The sequence below is a fragment of the Camelus ferus genome, chromosome 5, assembly GCF_009834535.1.
Source record: "Camelus ferus isolate YT-003-E chromosome 5, BCGSAC_Cfer_1.0, whole genome shotgun sequence".
Lineage (NCBI taxonomy): Eukaryota > Metazoa > Chordata > Mammalia > Artiodactyla > Camelidae > Camelus > Camelus ferus.
The window spans coordinates 74,357,162-74,382,392 of NC_045700.1; the positions used below are offsets into that span (position 1 = coordinate 74,357,162).

General features: G+C 40.1%; 1 protein-coding gene and 1 long non-coding RNA gene across 5 annotated transcripts in view; one reads left to right on the forward strand and one right to left on the reverse strand.

Moving 5' to 3' along the window:
* Window positions 1-25,231, forward strand: part of HECW2 (HECT, C2 and WW domain containing E3 ubiquitin protein ligase 2) — a 334,372-nt gene that overhangs the window by 176,372 nt on the left and 132,769 nt on the right. For 3 of the 4 annotated variants that reach the window (XM_032480136.1, XM_032480138.1, XM_032480137.1), the window contains exon 3: window positions 20,888-20,995. In XM_032480136.1, coding sequence (XP_032336027.1) covers window positions 20,888-20,995 — 108 coding nt within the window. Of the gene's footprint in view, window positions 1-6,814; window positions 7,250-20,887; window positions 20,996-25,231 lie in introns of those variants that run through there. The other variant, XM_032480139.1, reaches the window with a different exon arrangement.
* Window positions 5,487-24,281, reverse strand: LOC116663757. The gene is made up of 3 exons (XR_004320079.1): window positions 24,271-24,281; window positions 15,060-15,062; window positions 5,487-5,570 (listed from the first exon to the last, which is right to left on the reverse strand). It is a non-coding gene; the product is annotated as an uncharacterized LOC116663757 (long non-coding RNA).

The following is a 25,231-nucleotide window of genomic DNA, read 5'->3' on the forward strand; positions in this document are numbered from 1 at the left end:
TGCAAGTTATCAGAGAGCTCTTAGTCATATAAACTAACTAAATGAGAAAATGTCTTAAATTGGATTTAAAAATGTTAAGAAAACATGATGAACAAATATGGTGTGTGACGTAACTTTTAAGCATCACAAACAAACTTGGATATTTAAAGCTTGGCTTTATTCTCTTTTAAAAAGGGTGCATAATTATTTAGGTGAAAAAAACCCTCATTTTTCATTCTTCCTGGCCAGAAATCTTGGCAACTAGGAGTACAGTTGCTATTATTGTGAGTTTGTTGTGTGTACAGATTCATACTCCCAGATTCTCCATCTCCACCTTTTATAAACACCATATTTAACTTGGAAGAGGAAAAAGTTATTTTGGGCAACACTTGTAGAGCAAAAGTAGCAACTGCAGGGGGGCATGAAGGGATATACTGATCTGAAGCAGGAACTATAAGAATATGTCTAGAATTTAACTTTAATACAGCTTAGAATGCAGGTCTTCGTTAAAAGAGAGAATTATTATTCAAAGTTTACTAGGAGGCAGAAAACTGCATGAGATCTATGTCCATGTACTTGTGACTGAAATAATGTATTGATACTTTGTGCTTCTGATTTCTGTCGTCTTTGCCAAAAATCTTGAAAATCATTAGATAGCTGATGGGGACCCAATGCTAAGATGACCAGGCTGCTTTTTGAGAATAGTCTGAAACAATAGTTTCATGTCAACAAAGATTCACAAAGTTCATCATTGATTCCTCAAATATTAAAACTCAGGGGTCTCTTTGAAAGTTGAAAGATATACATTTATAATAAGTGAAACGAGTGTGCTTTTTTGCTGTTGAAAGTAAACTTTTAGGAAATTTTACTAAAATGTTATTCTAAGAAGTGGTACAAACTAAAAAAAGTCAGTCAATTCACATAAAACATAGATTGATGTATTGCTGGCTGATTCAGAGTGAGTTATTATGAGAAGTTAAAGATGTTGGTTCAGACATTCATTCAATAAACTGTTTCTGGCCCCAAACCTTTTGAGATGGTATCACAGAAAGCTGCTTTTGTATCAGACCCTGGGCTGGCTGGCTCACTGGACTAACCAAGCATGACTGGGTTCATCCATCTGGAGTATACCAGTATTTCTCAAATTACCTGTGGTCATTCACATTCATCACAGACATTGATCTTTTATAAACCAGAATAAAAATAAACTATTAGAAAAATGAAATGGAATTAAAAAAAATATACAAAATTTAAGCCCACATTTTTATTAGTAGATTGAACAGACTTAAAACTGCTCTGACGGTTTTCTGTAAAAGTTTCTAAAGGTTCACGCTCCATTTCTGTACTTAGATCATTAACAACCAGCTTATGGCCTGGTGCTGGCCCATGGCCCATACTTTGAGGAGCGCTGTTCTAGACTTTAATACAGACAAAGATTTTTTTCTCATGTTGAGTCCCTTCCTGTCTCTTCATTTTTCCTGTACTTGCTTGTCTTCCTGTTATAACGTTTTCCTCTTCTCTCCAGATGGGTTGAAAACAATCATCATGAGAATTGTTAGGGTAGGGGACATGGCAGAGGCACAAAGATACATGTCTCTTTTGGGATTTTCTCTAAAATGAAGTTGCAAAATCAAACGTGGCATTCACAAATACACTTACATAAATATATAGTCTATTAGATTTTGAGACTTCAGGTGAGTGTTTCTTAAAGTCTGACTTAAGGACCACCTGTATCAGAATTAGCTGGGTTAATTGTTTAAATTTATAAATCTTATACCTGTTGAGTCAGGCTTTTTGTGGTTTACTCTATGAAGTCTGAATTTTAAACATGAGTCTCAACAGATAATTCTAATACACAATGGAATTTGAGTCCTGTTTTTTCAGGGTTTGGGAATCTGTGTGATTATTGGATTCTGCATCATACACTGTGGTGGTATATTATAAATGCCAATTCTGAAATGTACTAATGTGAATATATTGGAGTTTCTATATATGTGCTTTCAGAAGAAAATCTCCAGGATATTATTGGGTTCATTGCTATTTCAGACATATGCAACATATTATTGGAAAAAGGTAATATTCTCATTTTACAGACAGAAACAAAGAACACTTACATAAATAAAGTAATTTTACATCTTCCTGTGTTGTAATGACTTTACATCCTTCTAATTTTATTTTCAGAGTTTTACATACCTAAAATCTATTCTTAAATTCACCTTGCTTTATAATAATATAATTTTATTTGGAATAAAACATAGCATAGCTACAGAACCCATTCACTATGCAGTTAAACAGTTGTTATGAATTGAATGAGGGATGTGGGATTGTATGTAAAACAGCTCAAAATTTCATTTAAAAACATTTCTCTTTACATTAATGTGAGGTTAATACAAAATGTATTGATAAGGAAAAATATTCTTAGTTGTTAATACCAAATTTACCCATAAGGAAAAATATTATATCCTTAGAGCTTCAAGACACATGTCAGTCAAATAAGGGTGATACCACTATAGCTGGATGTTTAGTTCTGCAGTGGAAATTCCTAAAATGAAAAGAACCATGTTTGCTCTTATTTATATATGCCTTTCAGAGTTTTGGGCACATTATATCTGCTTGTGTGTATCTGTCTGTTAGATATAGAGAAGTGAGGTCATTTAGTCTTGTTTATGAAAGCAGTAGATCACAATCCTGATATTTTGGCTTGAATGAACACTGAGAAAGGGATTTCCTTATTCCCTTAAGATGAGAATATCAGTTCTTTGGGAGCTTTACCCTCTTCCTAAGCAGAATTATAATTTCCCAGGTAAAACTGCAGAACACCAAGAAAGTAACATGCCCATCCTTACCTGTCTTGAACTCAGAGTACCACAAAAACGTTGCTGTTGTGAAATTGTGTGGGCTCCTGGAAAATCTCCCTCTGGAACTTTTAACTTTGCCATTGTGTGCTCTTGATCGAGTTACTAGACCTCCCCAAACTGTCTCCTTATTTCGGGGTTGACAACACCTCTCAGAATTGCTGGAAGAACTCTATCAGTTAATGGTTCTGCGATACGGAGCACAGTGCTTGGTGCTGGTGAATGGTAGTCAGTCATTGCTGCGGGGCTTGTGTAACAGTGGGAAAGGTGTGGATAAGCTGTGACGCCGTGCAAACCCTAGATTTGAAATGAAGCTAGTTTCTTGCTATGTCCTTGTGTGTGAGCAAGTAATTCAATCTCTCTGTCCCCTATTTTTCTTAATTTGTGAAATGGGGGCTGTAATGATCATTCTAGAAGGATTTTACTCTGGGGTAAAATGAGGAAGTGTATGTACACACTTGCAGTGCCTGGCATGTAGAAACAGAAGGTAGCCATTAATATTTTTATTGAATTTGACTGCCTACCACTTTCTAAGCTAAATTAAAAAAACACATATTTCATGTCCATGTGTCTACTTGCGTTTGGATTTGAGGAGATCCCCTTGATCTTGTAGCAGTTGTCTGGTTTTTAAGTGTATTTTCAAAAAGCTTTCTGATTTATACATAAACTGATGTGTTTCCACTGGAAGGTTTTGGGAATCTGAAAACAGAGTGATGATGAGGATTCATCTGGCTGCTTTATGAACACGATGTCACGGGAAAAAACAGCCAAAACAAATGGCAGCAGAGAGGCAGACACTTGCTGCACGACTTAAATAATGTGCATTTGAGCGATGTCAGATTCAGAGGCATGCAAAGTGCATAAACATAAAAGAAATTCATAATGGGCTTTCCAGGAAAAGTTTGTTGCTTCCTGATGTGCTAACCTTGGTTCTGTTTTGTGGTTTTGGCGCCAGATAAACATAGCTGGAGGGGACACCGTTGGATTTTCCCATTGTCAGTTGTATGTAATCTAAGAATTGTATGTTTGCTCTTCTCTGCTTTACTCTTACAAAATATTCTGAGAGCCTTTGGGAATAAGCTACTTTAGTTAAGTGGTGTCTTTAATTTATATCATGAATTCATTCAGTAGCCACAAATCACAGTTCCACCCACAAGCATCCTTGTTGATCAGCATCTTGGAATGTTGAGAACTGTGATAATCAGTTGGGCTTTCGGAAAGAGATCTTAAGGAGATGGGGAAACGGACAGTTTCCATCCCCTTATTCTTAAGTTTCCCTTTCTCTCCCTGTGCAGTGATGCTTACAATTTCTAGCCTGTTCTCCTTCCTGGCCCCATCTTTCCCTCACCCTTTGTGCTCTAGTCACACTGGTCTTCCTTCAGCCTTTGAAAGGGCCATGCTTCTTCCCCCGCCCAGGGCCTCTGCACGGCTCTTCTATCTGGAATGTTCGCTCTCTCCTCTTCCCTCCCTTCCCTACCCAATTGCTAGTCACCCTTCAGAGCTGAGTTCACTCACTGACTCCTTGAGGGACCTTGCTCTTGTTTTCTGGCAAGAGCCTTTTTCCTTTGTAGTATGTATCATAATAGTAACTAAAGAATTCACTTTATATTTGTTATCTAGTGTTTTTCCTCTCTCTCTGAAATAGAAGCTCTGTGAGAAAGAGCAGGGGCTGTGTTTGTCTTATTCACAAACGTCTCCCAGCACCTAGCATCCTGCGACAGCATAGGAAGGCAAAACGCTAATGTGTGGCCTGGGTGCAGAATTGGCATTAATGTGCTTCCCCATTTTATTTGTTGCTGTTGATTTTTGGCAGGTGCTTTCTTCACACACAGGTGTGGTGCAGAGGAAGGAATTGCATGTGTAAATTTCCAGGCCTGATAGCGTGCTGCTCCTTTAGATGCACCTTCTCAATACAGTTGTTGATTGAAGAGGTACTGGCTGAACTACGGGTGTTTAAGAAATAGCACCCCCATCTGACTCACTTCACCTAATGTGATAACCTCTAGGTTCATCCAATGGAAAAGAATCTGCAAAAGAATAGATATGTATGTATGTGTATAACTGAATCACTTTGCTGCACACCTGAAACTAACACAACATTGAAAATCAACTACACGTCAATGAAAATTAATTAAAAAAACAGCATCCCAATGACACGATATGTGTATGTGATGGCATTAAGGCTAAGCAATGTTTGTCTGCTCTCCCTTGCTCTACTCTGTAAGTTTCTTTCTTGAACAGCTTGGAAATCTAGTCCAGGGTGACAAAGGCTTGTGCTGTGGGGAAGCAGATTTCCTTTATGTAGGAAAATAACCTGTGTGTCACACGTGACTGTCAGTGACACATGGGGGGCCGGCACCTAGAGCTAATGTGGCATATCTGGCAAATGTTGCAATATTTGGAAGGCAAAGAATCCTGGCGTGGAGGCCAGAGTGGTGGGAGCACCAGGCGGAATCCAGGGACCTGGGAGTGAGGGCAGTAAGAGTCCCAGCAGAAAGAGCACAGTGCGTGAGCCTCTCTCCAACCCCAAGGAGAATCTGTTGGTCCATAACTAGAAAGCAGGCGAGAGTTCATGATTATACACTTTCTTAGACAGGGATGAATACAGAGATGCTGACATTGTTGAGAATTCTGTTTGTAGGCGGTAGCCATCTTTGATGCCGATAATAGGAAATAAATTCCTTCTCTCTAGTTTATTTGTTCTAATCTCTTAATGGTGACTGACGCTGCTGTGGGCTTACGAATTAGTGAGGTCACTGGCGTTTTAACAGTGTTATTTGTGGAAGGCAGTGTATTGTAAAAGAGCTTGGGCTTGGGTGTATTCAGATCTGACTTTAATCCTGGTTGTTATCACTTCTGCTCTGAGCCTCAGTTTCCTCATCTGTAACACAGATCCTATAACACTATTGACCTCAGCCTTAGAGCACAGTGGCATTTATTAGAGACTATTTTTAAAGCATTTACTACGTATTCCTGGTACATGGTGGGCATTCTGTAAATGCTTACTATTATTATTGTTTGCTAGGACACGCCCAGGAGCCCACAGTGATTTGTCCTAAGACTCAGCTGGGTTTGCATGTTCAGAAGAGGACTGGACAGGGTGATGGTGATTCTGGAGGGCCAGCTTTGCTGTGTTCACCCAGTCTATTCCAGAATCAGTCCAAAGTTCTATGGTCCCTTGAAGCTTCATGGCAAAACTATGTCTGGGTTGGGGTATGGTGGAGAGGAAGTTTCAGCCACCAAATACAGTGTGGAGCTTAAATCCAGCCTGCCCCACTTCACAGCAAATGCACATGACAACTGAGGACATGTCATCTTGCTTTCCTGGAACTTTTGCTGGAAAGAGATGGTCTTGCAGCCTTTGATTGCGCTCACCCATTCACCCAGCACTAAAAATTGCAACCACTGCCCTAGGTAGCCAACAGCTTTCTGAGGTCCCTTTCCCCACTGAAGAACAATGCATCTGAACTGGAGATCCCCCCATCCCAGCCACTTCACAGAATAAGACAAGAGCAAGCTCCAGCTGGATTGATGACTGCATCCATTTTTGCATTAAAAGTTAGGTCTGAAAATAATTTCTAGATTGATAACCACATTTTGGGCTTTTCATTAAAGCTATATGATGGATGAAAAGGTTTTAGTCATTTTTTTTTACAGTCTGAAAACACAAATCCACAAACTCCATTCTGAATTGGCTAGGCTCCTGTAAGCCTATTTCAGTAACTGAAATGAAGGCTCTATCTGATTAATGGTAACGGTAAATTAGAGTTCTCGGATAGTGGCCACTCTATTCTGAGTAAATCAAACAGAAAGCTCCCCTTTCTGGGAGAACAGTCAGCTTGTTGACATCAGCCCACTCTGTATGCGTGTGTGTGTGTGTGTGTGTGTGTACACATAACTCATTCTTTGGAATTCTCCCATGGAAAAGCAAAGGAAGGAAGCTGAGGGGAGGATGGGGCGATTGCATCCTGTGCTCTTTACAGGGGTGTGGCCACAACTGCCTCAGCCTCAGGGACACTGACACATGATGTTTTTTCAGCTTGGGATGCCTGAGCAGTGATAAGTCTTGATGAAAGGCAGGAGTGGCTCTCAGCGTTGTTCTTAGCTGGACAGGAGTCTCCTGGTAGAGAACTGCTCAAATCCCACTCCGTGCTTCATTTCTAGGACGTTGGGGGGAGGGGTGAGCACCAGGAGTGTCTGGAGTGGACCCCCAGAGCCCTCCAGGCTGTGTTAGGACTCCAGATCCTCTTTGGTTTGTTCTGGCCACTGCCACGAATGAAACTGCCAAGCGGGTAGGCCAGGTACGTGGTTTTAAGGAGGATGAAGTGTTTCTTCGTGCTGCTTCCTAAGTCTGATTTGAAATGATGGATCCCACCCTGGCAAAGGCAGAGAGGGACTGTCTGGGATTTTATGAGGTAAGGCGTTAGAAGGTTCTGTGAAATGAATTCCACTGTCATCTGATTTCCGTGTCCAGCTGTTTGGGATTTATAGTTCTCTCCGCCTTTCTCTTTGAAAATTCTTAATATTGTCCCCTCCCTGCTTGGTTAGGGACAATTATTAACAAATTATGCAGTGCATTTATCACATTTAGTCTTTGACAGCTCAACATAGGAGATCAGTGCTGCTATGAAAGCATGTAAAACTTCTGTAAATAAATACATAAGCAAATATGCAATCCCCTTACTGTGAATTTCTAAAGTCCCACTGGTTTTAGATGAATTATTTTACTGTGATGTTAAGTATGGGTTCTACATACAAGAATGCTTTTGAAAATGACATTAGATTGAGTCCAAATAGATTTCATGACAGGTCATCAGCCTCTGGAATAATGATGTTTTTAATGGATTTAAAAACTCTTCTCTCAGGGACTGAGATGTTACAACAGATTTATTTGTAATGGAACGTTTGTATGGACAGGTATTCATAGACATTCACATGCTAAAGACTGATGATTTAACAACAACCCTACAACAAAACTTGAACTTGAGAATAAAACCATTTTTTTTTTTAAGATTTCCTTGTGGCAACTGTGGCAAAACTGGCTCAGTTTTCTATAGAGCTTCTAATCTGCTTTAATTAATTGTTTAAAACTGGGATGAATGCAGGGCAAAATTTAGGTTCTATTATAATTTTTTTACAAATTAGTATTTTTAAATGAAAATTTTTAGTTTTTGGCTGTATTCCTAAAATAGTTCTCAAGGGTGGGTGGTGGGGGTGTTACTTTTTATTGTCATGTCGGATGTTATTGGCATTTAGTGCTTGAGAGCCAGAGATGCTTAACCATTCCTGTAATGAACTGGACAGACCCTTACAAAAAATTATCGTTCAGAATGCGAGTAGCATCCTCATGGAAAAACATTGATACCTGCTCAGTTTAATAAAAAGTACACAGGTGAGCAGTCTAATCTCTGGGAAAGTTATCTGTCTTCTGATCAAGCCATTTGGGAAAGGACCCACAGGGAGTAGACACTTCTGCAAAATTATTCTTAAGGATCAATAGCAATAACTGTTGCAAAAAATACTGCTCCCACATATTTCTAATTAATATTTTCAGACTGAGTTTGGGTTAGCTCCAACAAGTATCTGGTTCACTTTAATGAGTAACCTCCATCTTTAAATAAAGTTAAGCTCTTACAGTTTCCAGATCTGATTATATGCGCTCACTGAGATCAAAGGAGTAATTTACCCTGAACCAAAGGATGCTTTTGTGCTAAACATTATAGTTTATAATGGTTGTACATTTCTCAGAATCTTCAGTTGTCACATGCAAAGTAACATCCTGAAGGACCTAGAGGTTGCTTTTAAATTTCACTTAGTGTTAGAAGGGATTATCTATGATATTTAATATGAGTGAGAGCTTAGTGTATGCATGGTACTTAAAAAAATAATTAGCAGAAAGAAAGGAGGACATGGAGGCAAAACTGTCATTCCTGGCACCTTTTTATACACACAGTGCTGTGACAGAGATCCCCAAGTCGAGACTGTATTCAAAGCCTCGGATTTACTGTGTAGGGATATGAGGGCGCCTCTGCCTGACTCTTGATTAAGCCAGGCTTAAAGCTCATTGACAGAATCGTCAGCTTTGAGTGACCTTCCGTCCACGAACTGGGCAGTATTCAGATACTCTGTGTGGGAGAATGTGCTACACAGGTAATGGCTTAAGGTACTATCACTGTGTGTACAACCTGCACTTTCGTTGCCTGATCATTTGGCATCCGTTGCTAAAGAAAGCAGAGTCCCCCAAAACATAAAAATAATCATGCTTTTGTTTTAATTTATGTGTCTGTTTTTATATTATGAAAAATCTGAATAAAATAATGTATTTAAAGGAAACATTTTAAAAGTTAAAACTAAGGAAAGAAGTTGAAGAACTGTGCTTTTGAGTGTTAAAAAAAGACATAGCTCTCTTTAAAAAGGATGAAGTGGATTGACAAGTTTTAAAAACCTACACATGTAGCTCCTAGCATGTGCCAGTCTCCCATGCTGTACTCGTGTATTCCTCACAGCTTTCTGAGTTAGGCGTGCTGGTATCATTTTTATAGGATAAAGAAATAGAGTCCCTGAAGTTTTAAGACTTGCCCAAGGTCATCCATTCAGTAAATGGGAAACATAGAATTTCAACTCAAGTTTGCTGTTTCCTAATTTTCTGGGATTATCTAGCAGCCATATCCTGGCAACATTATTATCGAGCAGTATATTACTTTCATTGCACCTGTAATAAATGATACGTATGGAAAAACAAAAGCATACTTTTATTGGTGAATAGAGGGTCCATGTGGACTTACTGCCAGTGATGTATTAAGTATGTTGCATTAAGGGTTTTATTGAGTTATTAAGTGATGGAGCATCAGAGCTTTCCAGTTTTGGCTGAATAAGGTTGAGTGTGTGAAAGTTGGACTTTCAGAAGTTGTCTGAATAACGAGGGGGAAGGGAAGAGCACAGTGGACTTAGAGAGGGATATCACAGGATGGTGGCCTGGGCTTGGAGAGAGCTTAGAGGTGGATGAGTCACTCACGGGCTTGTTGGACTGAAGAATCTGGAGTCGGTTCATAGCCTTTTGCACTAAGAGTGGATATTTATAGCTCTGTCTGCACAGGAAAGATGGAGATGGGAGGAGGGGCATGTTTAGGTGATGGCTCCAAGGCTGGTGCGGGGTCTGGGCATGAATCATCCCCGTGAACCGTCCCCTCTGTCCTTGTGCAGTCTGCTCTGCACACTGCAGCCAGATGATTTTTTTTTTAAATGCAGATCATGTCCCTTCCCTGCTTTAAATTCTCCAGTGACTTTCCATTATCCTCACTCTTCACTGTGATAGATGGTGTCATGTAGTGTCGAGAAGCGTGGCTTCTGGAGCAATGCAGCCCGGGTTCACTCTGTAGCACATGCTTATTTTGGGATTTGGAGCACATACCTTCACTTCTCTGTGCCTTAGTTTCCCCATCATTAAAAATCGAATAATAGCACCTCAAACGGGTTGTCAGAGGTTGCAATGAGTTAATAAAGACAAAACAGTAGAGCGGTGCCTGGTGCATAGTGAGCTCTGTCATGCTTATTATCATCACTGCCATCTACAGGCTGGCTCTGCCTGTCTCCCTGATCTCATCTGCTCCCGCTCTCTGCCTCGTTCGTTGTTCCCTCTGCGTCACTTTGTTGTTCCTGGGAACATGGTGGGCTTGTCCTCTTTCAGGGTCCTTGCTTTTTTGTTTGTTGCCTTTCCCCAAGTCTCCTTATACAAAACACTCTATTCAAGGTCCTGTTCAGATATTTCTGGCATCAACCTGCATAAAATAGTACTCCCACACCACCCTCTCTCCCCTCTCCGCTCCCTGGCTTTCTTCGCGCTATGTCACCGCTACCTGACATTACATTATATCTACTACACTTCCTGACCTAAATGTTATTCTGCATCTGATTATTCATTGCTTTCCCCACTGGACCAAAATCTCCACCAGGACAGGGACTTTGACTCCCCTATTCCCCTTGAATCCCTCTCACTTAGAATATTGCCTGGCAGAGAGTGGATGCTCAATAAATGTTTGTTGAATTAGTATTCAATAAATTTCATTTCCCCCATCACTTCTATAATTGTTTCCTTTCTGATTTTAGATCTTAAAGTATTCCTTCTAACTCTTGTTAGCCTGTCATCATCTTGCCCCAAATTATGGACCTTTAGAAAAAGATCATTTATGTACTCTGTCTCATGAAAGTTCTTTAGCAATGGGAAGCCTTTTTCTAAACTGTCAGCTTTGGTACAAGGAAGGGGATTGAGGCATTTCAGTGTCATTGTTATAGAATATTCCCAAAGGGCCTAATCTTGGATCTTGTGCTAAGGTGTTTACCAAGCTACCTACCAAGTGCTGGTCGTCCTTGACCTTTTAAAAGAGCTTGGGCTCACATTCTCACTGTAAAAGTGTAATTGCTAGAGCAAATGAAGCCATGCAAATGATGATGGGGAAACGTACGTACTGACAGCAATGTGTGCTTCAAAGAGACTTCAGAAATTTTTAAGCCTCAAATTTTACAAAGAGCGCCTAATTCCTGCTGATATTTTTAAAATGAAGTTAGCTACAACTATTACAAATTGCATATTCTGTTTTCACAATGATACTTATCATAAATTTTTATAATAGCCAAATAAAATATAGATTGTCTGTTTGGCATAAGTAAGCTTTTAATAATTTTTCCATTTGAGGTATTATCAAAGAATTTGAGTTTCCTATATTGTATATAGGAAAACATTCAGTTGGGGAAAAAATCAATCTTAATTTAGAAATACTCTGAAAGTCTTTGTCAGGGAAAAACTTGTTTAAGATGTTTCAGAGACCTTTACCAGAAGCTGATCATGTGATCTTAGGTAAGCTAAGCCATTTTTTTGTGCACTGGGGATAGACTGTAAGATATAAACAAAGTTGAATGTCAGCTCAGCATAGCACTGTGATTGAATTAAGTTAATTGGAAATTCTAGTTATAAAAATTGAGATTCTAAATAAATTGATCTTTTTCAGATAGTCTAATAAAGCTTACCATGGCATTTGCAGTCTTGTCCTTGCTTCCCTCTATTTTGAACAAGACAGCAATCTCTTTAAAGCTTTCTGCACTCCTTGGTGAGAATTTCATTCCTCTTTTGTGTACTTTAACAATACAATACTGATATTCAGGTAATGCTGTTTTATCATAATTGAAAGAAGATATCAAGACCTTGCACTGAGCCAAATCTGAACAAATATTGTTCTAGTCACTGGAGATACATCAGTGAACAGAATAGACAAAAGTGTTTGACCTCGTGGAGTTTATATTCTAGAGAGAAAGACAGACAATATACAAGAAATGTACAGATGTTATATAGTATGTTAGATGGTGGTAGGGTTGTGGGAAAGAAATTGGGCAGACTGAGGTAGTCCAAGATTGCTGGAGGCTGTCAAGGTCATTTTAAAGGGGGTGGTGAAGGTGGATTTCTTTGAGAAGGTGGTATGCAAGCCAAAAAAAAAAAAAAAAAAGTCAAAGGAGAGGATATATGGGGGAATGTTTCAGATAAATAGACCCTGAGGAAGAATACTGATCATACCTTTGAGGACATTGTTGAGGAGGGAAAAAAAACCCCACAAACTTTCCTCTATTCTCTTAGATTTGGCTACTGGACCTGCAAATCAGACTGACAGAAGACAGATTAATAGGAGAAAAGGCATACAAATTTTATCTGATGTTAAAATTTTAATTTCTACCTGCATGGAAGCCTTCATGGAAACTAAATAAAGACCCAAAGAAGTGGTTAAATTCAGGGGGCTTATATGTCATTTTAATAAAGGGCAATAAATTGTGGAGAAGCAAATAGAGAAAGGAAAATGGGGGTTGGCTTCTAGGGGTGATAAATTGTGGGAAGGTAAATATATGGGGAAACTAATGGAAGATAAGGGTTATTTAGTAAGGTTTGTCATGCAGACTGAAGTTGGTCCTTCTCCACTGATAAGAGTGGTGATTAAGAGTCATCTTACTCTTCTGATATGGGAGATGGAGATGCCTTTACAGATGGAAATTTATGTCCTGCTTTTAGATGTAAGGGGGAGGGCAGAGAGCTAATTGCTTTCAGCAGAAAGTGGTGTATTTTGGCAGGGCCTCTTCTGACCCCCTTCAATATCCAGGAATCCAGCGCGTCTGGAGTGGAGCAAGGAGGGAGGGGGTGACGGTAGGGGAAGATGAGGTGAGAGCTGTAATTTGGAGGGTGGAGTGGGAAGGGGGCCCTCAGATCTAGTAGGGCACTATTAACCTCCAGAAAGACTTGGAATTTTCCTCTGACAGAAACAGGGACCTACTGAACAGGAGGTGAGACACATTTCAATATGTAAACATTACCTGTGTTTAAGATGAATTCTTCCATAAATCATATCAGACTGAAACTCTTGGAAGGTTTCTTGCTGAAATGAGTCCTGCGGTTTCTTCTCGCTGGACTGTTGGTGGTTCCCCCCTTGTCAAAATGAGTGTTCAGTGGACTCGTTTCGGATCAGGTGTTTTATATGGGAAGTGGCTTAGCAGAGCCTCCTGCCTCTGCCCAGCTTGTCTGGAGGTCTGCATGCTCAGGAGACCCCTCAGGGATGTGGGGAGGATTTGGCTGTAAGTTATGTTGCCCGGCATGGATCTACATTGAACATTCTTCAAATTGGGCTCCCCTGACCCCCGGTGAGGCCTCTTGTAGAGGAGACAACGATAAACTTCTCTCTCATTCCTGGGGGTGTACTGAATCAGCATGTGCGCCCCACGCCACTCCCCGCTAGTGCTCCCTTCCAGCCAGTGAGGCACTTGCCTTCCAGTGCAAACATCCCCAGAATCAGACCTGGATGACTCGCCAGTGGCTCTTCTCAGAAAAACCAATGCCATGTTCCCAAATTCATGAGGAACTTTGTTAATGAATTCTCACAGCACTTACAATTGGTGCTGTTTAGTACAGTTGGTGGTAAAGAGTCACCCCTCCCCTGCAGCATGGTTCACATCTCGGTCACCGTCAAGAGTTTTCTTATTGCACTGCTGTGGGATTTCGTAACTCACCTAGTACATGCCGGTAAATTTACAAAGTTTTAACAGTCAAGCAACCCCTGGGAAGGTGTGTTTTTTGCCCTAAAACGATCATTTTGATTAAATTTTAGCTTAGTATTGCTCTCCAAATCCTAAATCCCAGACAAGACTTCAAATTTCTGAGTGTAAACTGAATAAAGCCAGGCCCCTTTATGATCCAATCTCAGGATGCAGTTATATTCAGTTTGCATCCAAAAGATAATTTAAAATCAATTTAGATGTTTATGCCATTTTTCGAGAAAATGGAGGGTGGAATTACTTTAACGCAAAAGAAAACTTGTAAGCATCATTTTTCATTTCTGGCAGTCTGTCACATGGCATCTCTTTCACAAAATTTCTCATCTTTTTTTTCTAACAACCCTGGGTTGACTGTTAGAAGAGTGAGGACTTTGAATACTTTTTTTTGGTTCCTATTTTATCTCCAGTACTGTACGGAGGTTTGGGAAATATTAAAATAGACATAGAAACTTTTCCAAATCCAAATTATATTTGGATCTGTTTGATATGTCTAGTCATGGCGCCTATATATTCTTTTATTACCTTAAATTCTATTCATGGGACATTTCTGGAATCCAAAACTCATGTACAGAAAAAAAAACTTATTTTCACACTGATCTGTGCATGAAAATTTTATGGAGAAGGAAGAATTTGGAGCATGAAAGACTTATGTTATTTTCGGGGTTTGTGACATTTAAAAAAGAATTCATTTATTTTGAAATTATTCTTTACAGCAGTGTTGTAGGTTAATAAAATTAATCCTGCTTTTCCAAGGAAGAAAAGGATAATGTCTTGGGGCCCAGGCAACTACAGGAACTTTTACCCCTGAATTCAGCTCTAAGTATGCCACTTGTTTGTTTTTTTCTGATGACTATTCATGGAACCAAAGCATGAACCCTGGGAGATAAAACAGTATGTCTAGGGAATAGTGAAGCAAAGGAATGGATGACCTTAACGACTGGCTTAAATGTGTAGACCTCCCAAAGGGTATCTCCACGTGCATCTCCTGAAGATGCTTCCAGAGTCAGATTATACATGGTCACAGGGAGAGTAAGTCATTCTTCCAGTTCTACTCTAACACTTTATAAAGCATGCACACCTCGATCATAGTGCTTTCACACTGTGTTATACCTGTGTGCCAGTCTTCTCCTACTCCACCACCAGCTCCTTATGGCAGGAAATGGGTGTTCTTGACTTTCATAGTAAGCAGTTAGTAAGTGCCACTCAAATGAAGGAAGGAAGGAAAGAAAGAAGGGAGGGAGGGTGGAAGGGAGAGTGAAAGAAGGAAAGAAGGCAGGCAAAAAGGAAGGAACAAGCTAACAAATGGGAGGGACAATAGTCAAAGAGATGTCCATGGTCCACAGCATCGCTGTGATTGTTCTGTTTCCCTGGAAATTACCATGGAACAGGTTTTTTCCATGTGTGGTGTTTGTAGCACCTTTATCAGAATCACCTGGTTGGGGTGCTTGCTAAAATTCAGATTCCTGTGTCCTGACTCAGACCTACTGAATCAAAATCTTGGAAAGAGCAGCGCAGGAATCAGCATTCTGAAGGAGCCCCGAGGAGACTCATTGTGAGCAGTGGAGTTGCCCTGGAGGACCAGTTAGCTAAAGGGGAAGGTAGCCAGTGATGGTCTGTGACCTACTGAATGATCAGGAGATGCCAGTAAACCTGCTTATATAGAGATTTTGGTTAAGACCCCAAGGTAAAATCATGTGGTTCTCATTAAGGAAAGAGAGTTGTTTCCCACCTAATTAACCAGATCTAAGAAGATCCTCTGAGCCACTATACTCTGTAGTTAATAGAAGAGAGTTGTTCTGCGTGGTGTAATCTTACATCCCTACTCCTTTATTTCCTAGGTCCAAACCCTTTTCTCCGTAACAGAAGTAATGCCTGTATTGATAACAGAATTAATTGGAAGAACCCTAAAGGGTACAGGTTACCTTTAAACAATACGGGTTTGAACTGCTCGAGTCCACTTATATGTGGATTTTTTCCAACAGTAAATGCAACAGTAATACATAATCCATGGTTGGTCGAATCCACAAATGCAGAACTGCGTGCAGTTAAGGAGGGACCAGATCACAAATACAGAGAGCCAACTGAAGTTATATGTGGATTTTTGACCACAGGGAGAGGTGGTGCCCCCATCCTCTGCCATTGTTCAAGGATCAACTGTAATTAAAAAAAAAAAAAAAACAAACAAACACTATATGAGATCATTTTGGGAAAGAATCATGGATTGCTTAAATAAGGCAAGCGTAAAAGTTTTCAAAAGTTTTTTTGATAATGTTCCCACAATGTTCATAACAGAGAGGTATGAAAATTATATTAGAAGGATTTTAAGGCTTTTTTGATGTGTGCTTTGTTTTTCTATTTAGAGGAAACATACAGCCAACTAAACTTATAAGAGAACAAAGTGTATATATGAGACATGAATGGACAAGCTTTATATAAACCCTACCAAACAAAATTAGGTTTAAAGAAGGTATTTAGGTACATGAATTAAACATCTCCAGTGTTTCTTTTTGTAATTATATTCCAGCTAGAAAGTTACCTAAGTATCTAGAATATAAACTCCTAGAACACAGACTCCACTGTAACTGGAAAACAGACCCTTTAATCCTAGTAGGAAGGGAAATAAGAGTGGGGATGGGAAAGGAGGTACGGAAGGCAACGGTCAAAGAGCAAAAGCAGGAAAGCATAACTCATGGGAGCTGATGTGTTTCCAGGTTGAGAGGAAGAAGCTAAAGGTCAAGGTGAGAGAAGGTGACTGATAGAAGGGATTGAGTCAAGAGCACCTCCATGATGGGCGGTAGAACCCTGGGCAAGAAGGCAAGAAGTAGGTATGGACATAGAAAAGACGGCAGTAGGGAGATGGAGAGACCAGGGAGATGGGGCCTGAAGTCCTCCGTGTTTTTGATGCTGTAAGATGCATGGTACCGTGTTCCAGAGGGTGGAAGTTAGATAGGGGATGTGAGGTCATTGGGTCAGATTTGAATAGTTGTTAAGAGAAATGGGGAAGGGAAGTTGCCAAGTACAAATGGAACAATTGATACTCAGCTTCAAAGACCAATGATGTCTCTTTGATCTATCAGAGCCTTTATTCAGTTAAAGGAAGAAATAGATTTACAATTACATCTGTAATATACTTGTAAGGAATTTAGAACGCTTTCTTTGATATACTATGTTATGTATACACTGTTATTTTTCTTATTGGGAGTGGGGGCATCTCAAGAAGACTGAATCACCTAATATAAATGTTAAATGAGGGTAAAGGAAAACAACTTACACATTCTGGGAAAAAATATTCTGCCCTCAGATGTCCATGAAAAACAGATCTGAGCAAAGAAGTGCTGTCACTGGAAAGACGTTCTTGGGCTGGACTAGAACGGACGGCAGCCTAAGTGGAGGTGTTAACCTAATTAAAGAGAGAAGTTTGAAGGATCAGTTAAAATTGGTCCTCTTCAAACGAAGAGAAGGGCTAAGCCGTTCTAGGTGCTCTTTAGTATGGCGGTGCCAAGGCTGGCCGGCGCTCTGGAGCTCGCAGCAGCGGGAGCTGGGTAGTGGTGGGGGCCGGGCCAGCCGGAGCTGAATCACTTGAACTCTGTGCTCCTACACTGGCTTATTTCCAGGGGTTTTGTATTTTCAGTTGAGTGGCTGCACTCGATGGCAGGAGTGCTAGTATCTGTCAGGGATAATGAATTATCGGAAACACAATCTCATCGGAGAAACATTTCAATCTAGAATAACCAGAATATTAACCAACTTGGGTAACTTCTGCGTGACAGACACGATGCTTGGTGGGGAATGAGACCTCCCACAAGAAGGCTTACAGGATCGCTTCTTGCTGTGGCATTTGGACTTTTTTTTTTTTTTTTTAATCCGAAGAGACCCATTTAGCTTTTGCTTTGGTCCTGCTCATCCTAATTCTGACCCGTTTCTCACATATATGAGACATTTGAGTGCCATATCAGCCTGAATTCTCATAGTATAATTTCAACATTTTACTCCAAGGGGTTATTTTTTTTAAATATCATAAATTTAACCAAATGGAGTTGTCTCCATTGCCTATGAGCTGATGAGAGGAGAGTCAGAGATAGATGGTTTATCCCAACCCACATGAGTTGATGGATGAATTGAACACTTAACTTCTATGTGTCTTTCTTGGTAAGGGGCCCGGAGAGGAAGCACCCATAACTCATTCTCCCTTATTTCCGACTTCTGAGAGTAAAGAAAAATATTCACGCAATGTAGTATTTCTACCTTTAAGCAAATGTGACTGGCAGAGGAAAGTCATTAGTGGCCTTCTTGGAATAGGAGATGCTGACATTGGTTCTCTGAAGAAGTTCTCCAGGGAACATGTAAGGGGTTGTGTCAAGCCTCAGGCATCATTTCTGTGTGATGTAAGGTGTATCGTAAGTCCTCTCATGATAATTCTCATTCCGTTACCCCTCTCCTTCTATTTTTGCTCTTCTGAGTTCCATCCTCCCAAGGTTGTGATGTCAGAAAGGTGTCCTTGGTTTGGCTTAACTGATGGCTTGGGCAGGAAAAGTTTAGTTATAGCTGAAGTGCAAACCCTCTTACAGTGTGGTCACATTTTAACAAGTACAATTTTCTTACTGTTGCTTTTTGTCATTTTGATCCTAATGCATGCACCTTAAAACAAGGCTTGATGCTGCCTCATCTTTCCTGAGGCTTCAAGAAGAAACTGACACAACAGTATTTTCAGAAAATTTCCCGTGTGTGTAGCCGTGTTTTTCCAAAAAGCATTTTGAACAGCTGGGCACCTTCTATTCCCCGTGCCTGTGTTCTATTCCCTGAAGGTCCAGCTTTCTGTGCCTTCCAGGTGACCAACAGCTAGTAAAATATATTTACTTGTGACAACATGAGAGTCTTCGAGCTTATCCAAGCATCTCTGCAGCTCTGCTCGTTAAAGTATGTCTTAGAAAGCAAGAAACTACCTCTGTTGTCTAACCTGTGGCAGTGATGCAGTCCCAGCCATTCTGGGTCACATTAGGCGTAATGAGTCTAAATCACTGAGTGATTTTTAGGATGACATGTGTTAGGTTAGGAATTGTGCTCAGCTGCAAGTAACAGAAACCCAACCACAGGGGCTTAAGTAAATAGGAATTTATTTTAACTAGGTAGCAAGAAGACTGAAAGTCACTCAGGTCTCAAGAAATCATCATGGATGCTTCTGGCTTCTTTCTTTGCCATCCTTAGCCTTTTCTAAGAAGAGTGGAGGGGGAAGAGCAGGATTACTGAATCTGTCCTTTAATCCATCAGAAAAATGACAGCTTTCCCAGAAGTCCCACCCAGAGACGTCCACCTGCATCTCACTGGCCAGAACTAGGCCACATGCCACCCTTAGCTGCAAGGGATTTTGGAAAGCCAAGTATTTTTTTAATAGGATGCATTGTTACCTTGGACAAAATTGGGGTTCACCCGCTGAGGAAGAATCTCAGTGATTCCTCAGTGAGCAGGATCTGCCCTGAGGAGCCACATGACATCTTTCAAATCTAGCTTCAGGTCATTGCCTTAGCACCTTCCTAATATAAGCTTGTGGTTGTATTTCTGTGATGGAATGGAGTGGTTTTCCTTGTGTTGTTTGTCTATGAGAGGAGGTGACACCCAGAGTAGGTTATGCCTTTTTATTCTTACAACAGCAGTGGCTGCTTCTTGGCCTGTCATGATAAAGCATCTTTGACTTAATTCTGTGCTGATTCCAGATAGCACGAAGGAATCCTTCCTCCAGACTTCTTTGGCTTCTCAGTGTGATGAAACCAGCGGCCCCAAGGACAACCACAGACGGAAATCCCTCAGAGCTAGGTTATCCAACCCCTCCTGGCCCACTTTTGGTTTCTTTTATGCTCATAAGAAGCAAGGTTTTTCTTCTCAGGACTGTTCCCTCTGGCTTGGGTCCTTTTCCCCATCTTTCTTTTTTGTGTGTTTATCTCTTACTTTGTCCTGTCTGCTTAGTGCCAGCCCTCAGTTAAAGTGTGTCCGTAATCTTCCCTCTTGGGAAAGGGATTTGGGGAAGCAAATGAGGTACATCTTTAATAGCCAGTGTCACTGTCCACATTTCTATGTACCTGTAAACCTCTGAATGGTCTCTTTTTCATGTTTTTAGTTTGATTTCCGATCCCAGGGGCCTAAAACAGAGCTTCAAACTAGTGCAATGTGAGCAAGTTAAAGACCATGAATCCCTTCCACCTGCAGGTTGGTGGGGCAGAGGCTGGGGCACCCAGAGCATCCCTACTGTCATCTTAAGTTGTGAGTGTCTCTCTCATGCACCCCAGTGTGCCCTCCAAATGTCACCACTTTCTATGTGCATGAGGTCAGAGAGCTTGGAAGAGGCTGCTTTCAGGCCTATGCTTTGGGTCTGTCTTTTCTATCCCTCTTCCTTTTTCCTTTTCTTGTATTGGCTCATGGTCTGCCACCGCTGACCTTTTATGAAAGGTGTTCTAGCAGATCTGATGACTTGGTTGGTGCCTCCTGAACACTGTCCGTGGCCAACGTGTGCCATGTCTTGACTCAGTTTCATCACTTAATGTCCCCTTTTTCCCCCCCCATCTTGATTCTGTTGTCTTCTCCCAGCTTTGCTCTTCCTTTCCTTTTTATGAAGGATTTTATAGACGGGAGCTCACCCAACCCCTTTCTTTTATGTCATCTCATCACTGGTTGATGAACTATGGTACCCTTTGTTCTTTGCAGTTTTGCTTCTTGGCAACGTTGACCAACCTGGCCAAGCCTGGACATGCCATCTTCTTTCCACCTTCCCACCCTCCTCCCCAGTTCTCACCTACAAATGCGAGTATAGAACTTCAGGGTATAATCTGAGGGGAGGTAGTCAGTACCAATAGTGTTCATTCATAGTTTCGCCTTTACCTTTTTTCCATTTATTTTAGAACTTGTACTAGTCTTTGAGCTAAGGAAAGACAAAGAAGTTGTAATTAAGCTAAAAAATGTTTCTTTGGTTTTTCCAGATGAGAATTCTCCAGCCAACTTCTGGGATTCTAAAAACAGGGGTGTGACCGGAACACAGAAAGGACAGATTGTATGGAGAATTGAGCCTGGGCCCTACTTCATGGAGCGTAAGTAACTATATGTGAAATATAAGTTTGTAACTGAACTTTGCAAAAATATGCTGAAATCTATGGAGTCTTTTCTGGATTTTATTGTAAAAGTTTTGGGCTCTGATTTATAAACTGTATGCCATGTAGCCCCAAGCTGAAAAATATACTGTTTTGGAAAATACTCATTAGAGAATGTTCACATATTTTTCAAAAAGTGTCTGTGTGTGTGTGTGTGTGTGTGTGTGTGTTTGTAATACATATACCTGATTAATGTATGGTATATAAATTATGTATGGTTATTTTAATACTTTAAACATTTTTATAGACCCTTGTACCTACATTTGTAATTAGTATTTACTACATTAATTTCAGGGAGCAGAAAGAATAATTCAAGATTTCAGTTAATTTAGGAATTTTATTTGCCTTTAGAATACTTCACTATCATTTTTCCCAGAAGCAGAACAACTTTTGTACTTGGGTCCTGGTCTTTACAAATGTAGATAAGATAGTCTGGGGCACACTGCCATAGAGATCAGTTTACTAGGAATCAGAAATTGGCTGCATATAACCATTACCCAGTTGATCTGATATTATATTTATTTATAAATATGAATGCATATATATAGTACTTATATATAGTATTGTATATATAAATGATCTACTGGTTGGTCCAGGTTAACTTCTATGCTTACAGAATTTATTTTTCTTTAATGCAGAAAAAAATTAGCTCTTTAAAATTTTTCTAAGCTGTTTATCTATGTGTAAGAACTAACTTTTCTATATGCAAGAGATTTAATATGAGAGAGGAAAGAGTGGATAGTGGCACTTATGAATGGCAATTATTAAACCATAGAATGCAAAGTGTGATTTGGTTGAGTGAAAACCTGCTGTAAGCATGTCTTTTTTGAAGCATGTAAAACCTCTGTAATATAAAAAGTCATTTTAAAAGATTAACATCTATCATTTTGAATTGTCACAAAGACACCAGATAATTCCTTTGACCATCCTTACTGGTAGGTCAGCATTACATAGCTTTCTCTAACCCTGCTTCTGCCCCCTAAACTCTGTCTTTTTTTTTTTTTCTTTCATAGTTCAATTTCTGGCTAGATTCTCTCTTTAAACCTGACATAGAATGTAGTTTTTAAGGGAAAATGCTCATGATGTAACAATAAGTGAGGGAGGTGGGTGGGAAGCAGATCCATGCAGCATAATCCCAGCCAATACAGCGTAGAGGAAAAAGTCTGCAAGGAGATTTGCCAAAGTGTGAACAGGGTTGTTTCTGAGAGGTAAGATTATGAGTGATTTGTTTTTATTGCCTATTTCTACTTCTCTTTACTTTCCAATGTTGGTCCAGCGGCCATTACTAAGTAATGAAAAAAATAAGTAACAAAAGAATATGGTAAAAGTGGAATGGGAGATAGCAGGGTTTAATGTGATTCCTCCTTGGAAAAGATCCCAAAGTTAAAGAGGCTGATCTTGCTAAGAAATATTGCCAACTGAACTTCAGGGAAAAAAGGCGAAACAACCTTCTTGTTCTCTCCAAAATGCTGAAGAATGCTAGGAATGATTGCCTCTTGATGGAGTGTGCAGATTCATTTTATGGAGCACATGTGAACATCTGGGAAGAAGTCGGTATCACGCTCTGCTATAATTTGGAACATTGTGTGTAAAAACTTACAGAACATACCAATTGCCATGAATAGTTGTCTTTCTCCATGAAGTATGAATTAGAGATTCATAGTGTTCTGGCTGTCCCGTGGTGTTTTTCTTTACATCTCACTCTTAGTTAATAGAAATGGGCTTGACATTGAAGCTAGGAATTGAGAATGCTTTTGCTTTTCTCCTCTAATGTAGCGTTTCCACCTTAATTCTTCACACGCAAAATTGGGGTAGTGTGTAGCATGATTGTAAAACTGGGAATATTCAGTAATGCATTTTTTAAGGATGGAGAAAAGTTGTATGAGTTAAAGTACAAGACAGTGAGTAGGATTTACAGAAAGACTTGGCTTTAGACTAAGTTAGAGTGGGGCCTCCCCAATGTACAGCCCTATCCTTTCAAAATCCATTCAGTGTAAAAACTTCAGGTAGTATTCATATCGGTGCTTAGAAGTGTAGTCCATGTCTTTTAGACATCAAGTTTTTTTTTTTAACCTCATGCCTGGCTAGAGCAGACCTAAGGGGACGTCCCAGCATAATGAGGTTTTGCTTGAATCTCTGGAGCTGATGGTGTGGAACTTGAAAAAAGCTGGGAGTGGGGGATGGTTAAACAGCTTCTATATTTTCAACCTCTAATCTTGAAAACTTATGGTATTTAAAAACTTTTGCTTTCATCTTCAGAAAGAAAATTTATCTTTAGCTAATCAGAAGTCCAAGCAAAGTGAAATTCTCTGAAAATTGACATAAGTTCATGTGCAAACCTGGATTTGGGTGCTGTCTAACCTATTTCTGAATCTAAAGATGGCTTTCATTTATCTGAATAAACATTCAGAGGAGGCAGGTGGCCCAGACTTATATTATTTCAGGGCCTACTGGAATGAATTTGAAGGACAAAGACAGGTTTAATTTTGGGTGAATGACCTACCTCGACATTGGAGAGGAGGATCAGCTTCATCCGCACTGACTTGTCGTAAGACTGTCAGAATTCCTCAAATGAGCTCATGCTCACAGAAGATGAATGGGTCATCTGTGCAGTGTGTTTTAAAATGTTGGAGGTTTCAAAAGTTGTCTTGGCATGCTAGGATATCTATTTAATTCTATGCAGTTTTTTCACAGACTACAGCATTCATTCATTCAGACCTGCTTTTTGTCCTGCCTTCGTTCCTTCTATTCATCTGTCCATCTAGGCCCCCAGCCATCATGAGATATTTAGTTGGGTGCCAGCTTTGTGCCAGGCACTATTCAAGAACTCACTAAATCCTGGATCCGTGAATGAGCTTACAAACAGTCACTTCATTGCTGTGTGCTGAACTGCTTTGTGATCATTAACCATAATCACAGGACATTGCTGTTTGTATAAACTACGTAGTGCTTTCACATAGCTAATCTGTCTCAGCCCTGGGAAGCGGGCAGGACGAGGAAACTGCTCACCAGAGATGCATGTGGCTTGTGTAAGTGAGAGCCTCGTCTCTGGCCCTCAGATTAGTGTGCTTCCCCAGATGCAGGGCCTGTCCAAAGCAGAACCTTTGTGGGTGGCTTTTTATTGGGCGATGGGAAAGGGTTGGCCTCAGCTTCTTATTTGTACTGTCTGAGCCCCTGCTCTAACCTTCTGCATTCCTAAGCCCCTTCCCACCAACATCAGAAGAGCCTTTTGCCCCTTAGAGATCTGGTGCTTTTCTTTCTCTCCCGGCATATTTTATGTTTCAGGTCCAGTTACTTCTCTAATCCTGTTAGCTTCTGCCGTATTACAGTGATATTGTCTGTCTTTGATTTTCAAGATGGTCTTTCTGAGCTTTAACAGGGGAGGGCCTGGCCCTTTCAGGCTGCATTAGTCCCTGTGAAAGAGAAGACAGCTGCCGTAACATAAACGAGTAAGCACGTGACTGGAAATGTGGGTAAATTTCCTCAAAACCATGAGAATTGGAGTGTGTTTACTCTTTCCCAATTTGTAGCCTCTGAATAAAAGAGCTTATCCATAAGAATCACAATATTAAGAATGTAATAAAGGCACAAAGGTGGTGGTTAAAATCACATTTTAGAATAAATTGCAGCTGGCTTGGCTTTTTAAAGATTACTTTTTTAATGAAATAGAAATGATTAAAGGAAAAAGGGCATGTCCATTCCATCCATCTTTATGGTTCGAAATGTTCAGCTTCTAAAACCTGAGAAAAGCACAGATTTTCTAAATAGGAGCAAGCTATTAATGACTGTCCAAGTGACTCTTAGAGCTATTTAAGGTGATGGATGGTGTTTCAAAGATCTCAGTTTTTGAAACAAAACCACTTCTTGCAGGGAGTGGCCAGTAGAACCCTTCTTCAGAGAGGGCTTGAAATAGAATCTTATACCAATGCCTAGAGTTTATGTAGCTAAGTTGAGATTGTTTTTAAGAAGTAATTTTTGAATAAGGAATATACATATATATGCATAACTGAATCCCTTTGCTGTACACGTGAAACTAGCAAAACATTGTAAATCAACTACACTTCAATAAATAAGAAATAAAAAATAATTTTGGATAGAAAAGAGTTGAAAGGAGCATAATGTTTAAAAGGCACAAAAAGTGCAGGTAAATATCTCTCCAACTTCATGCCCCAGTCA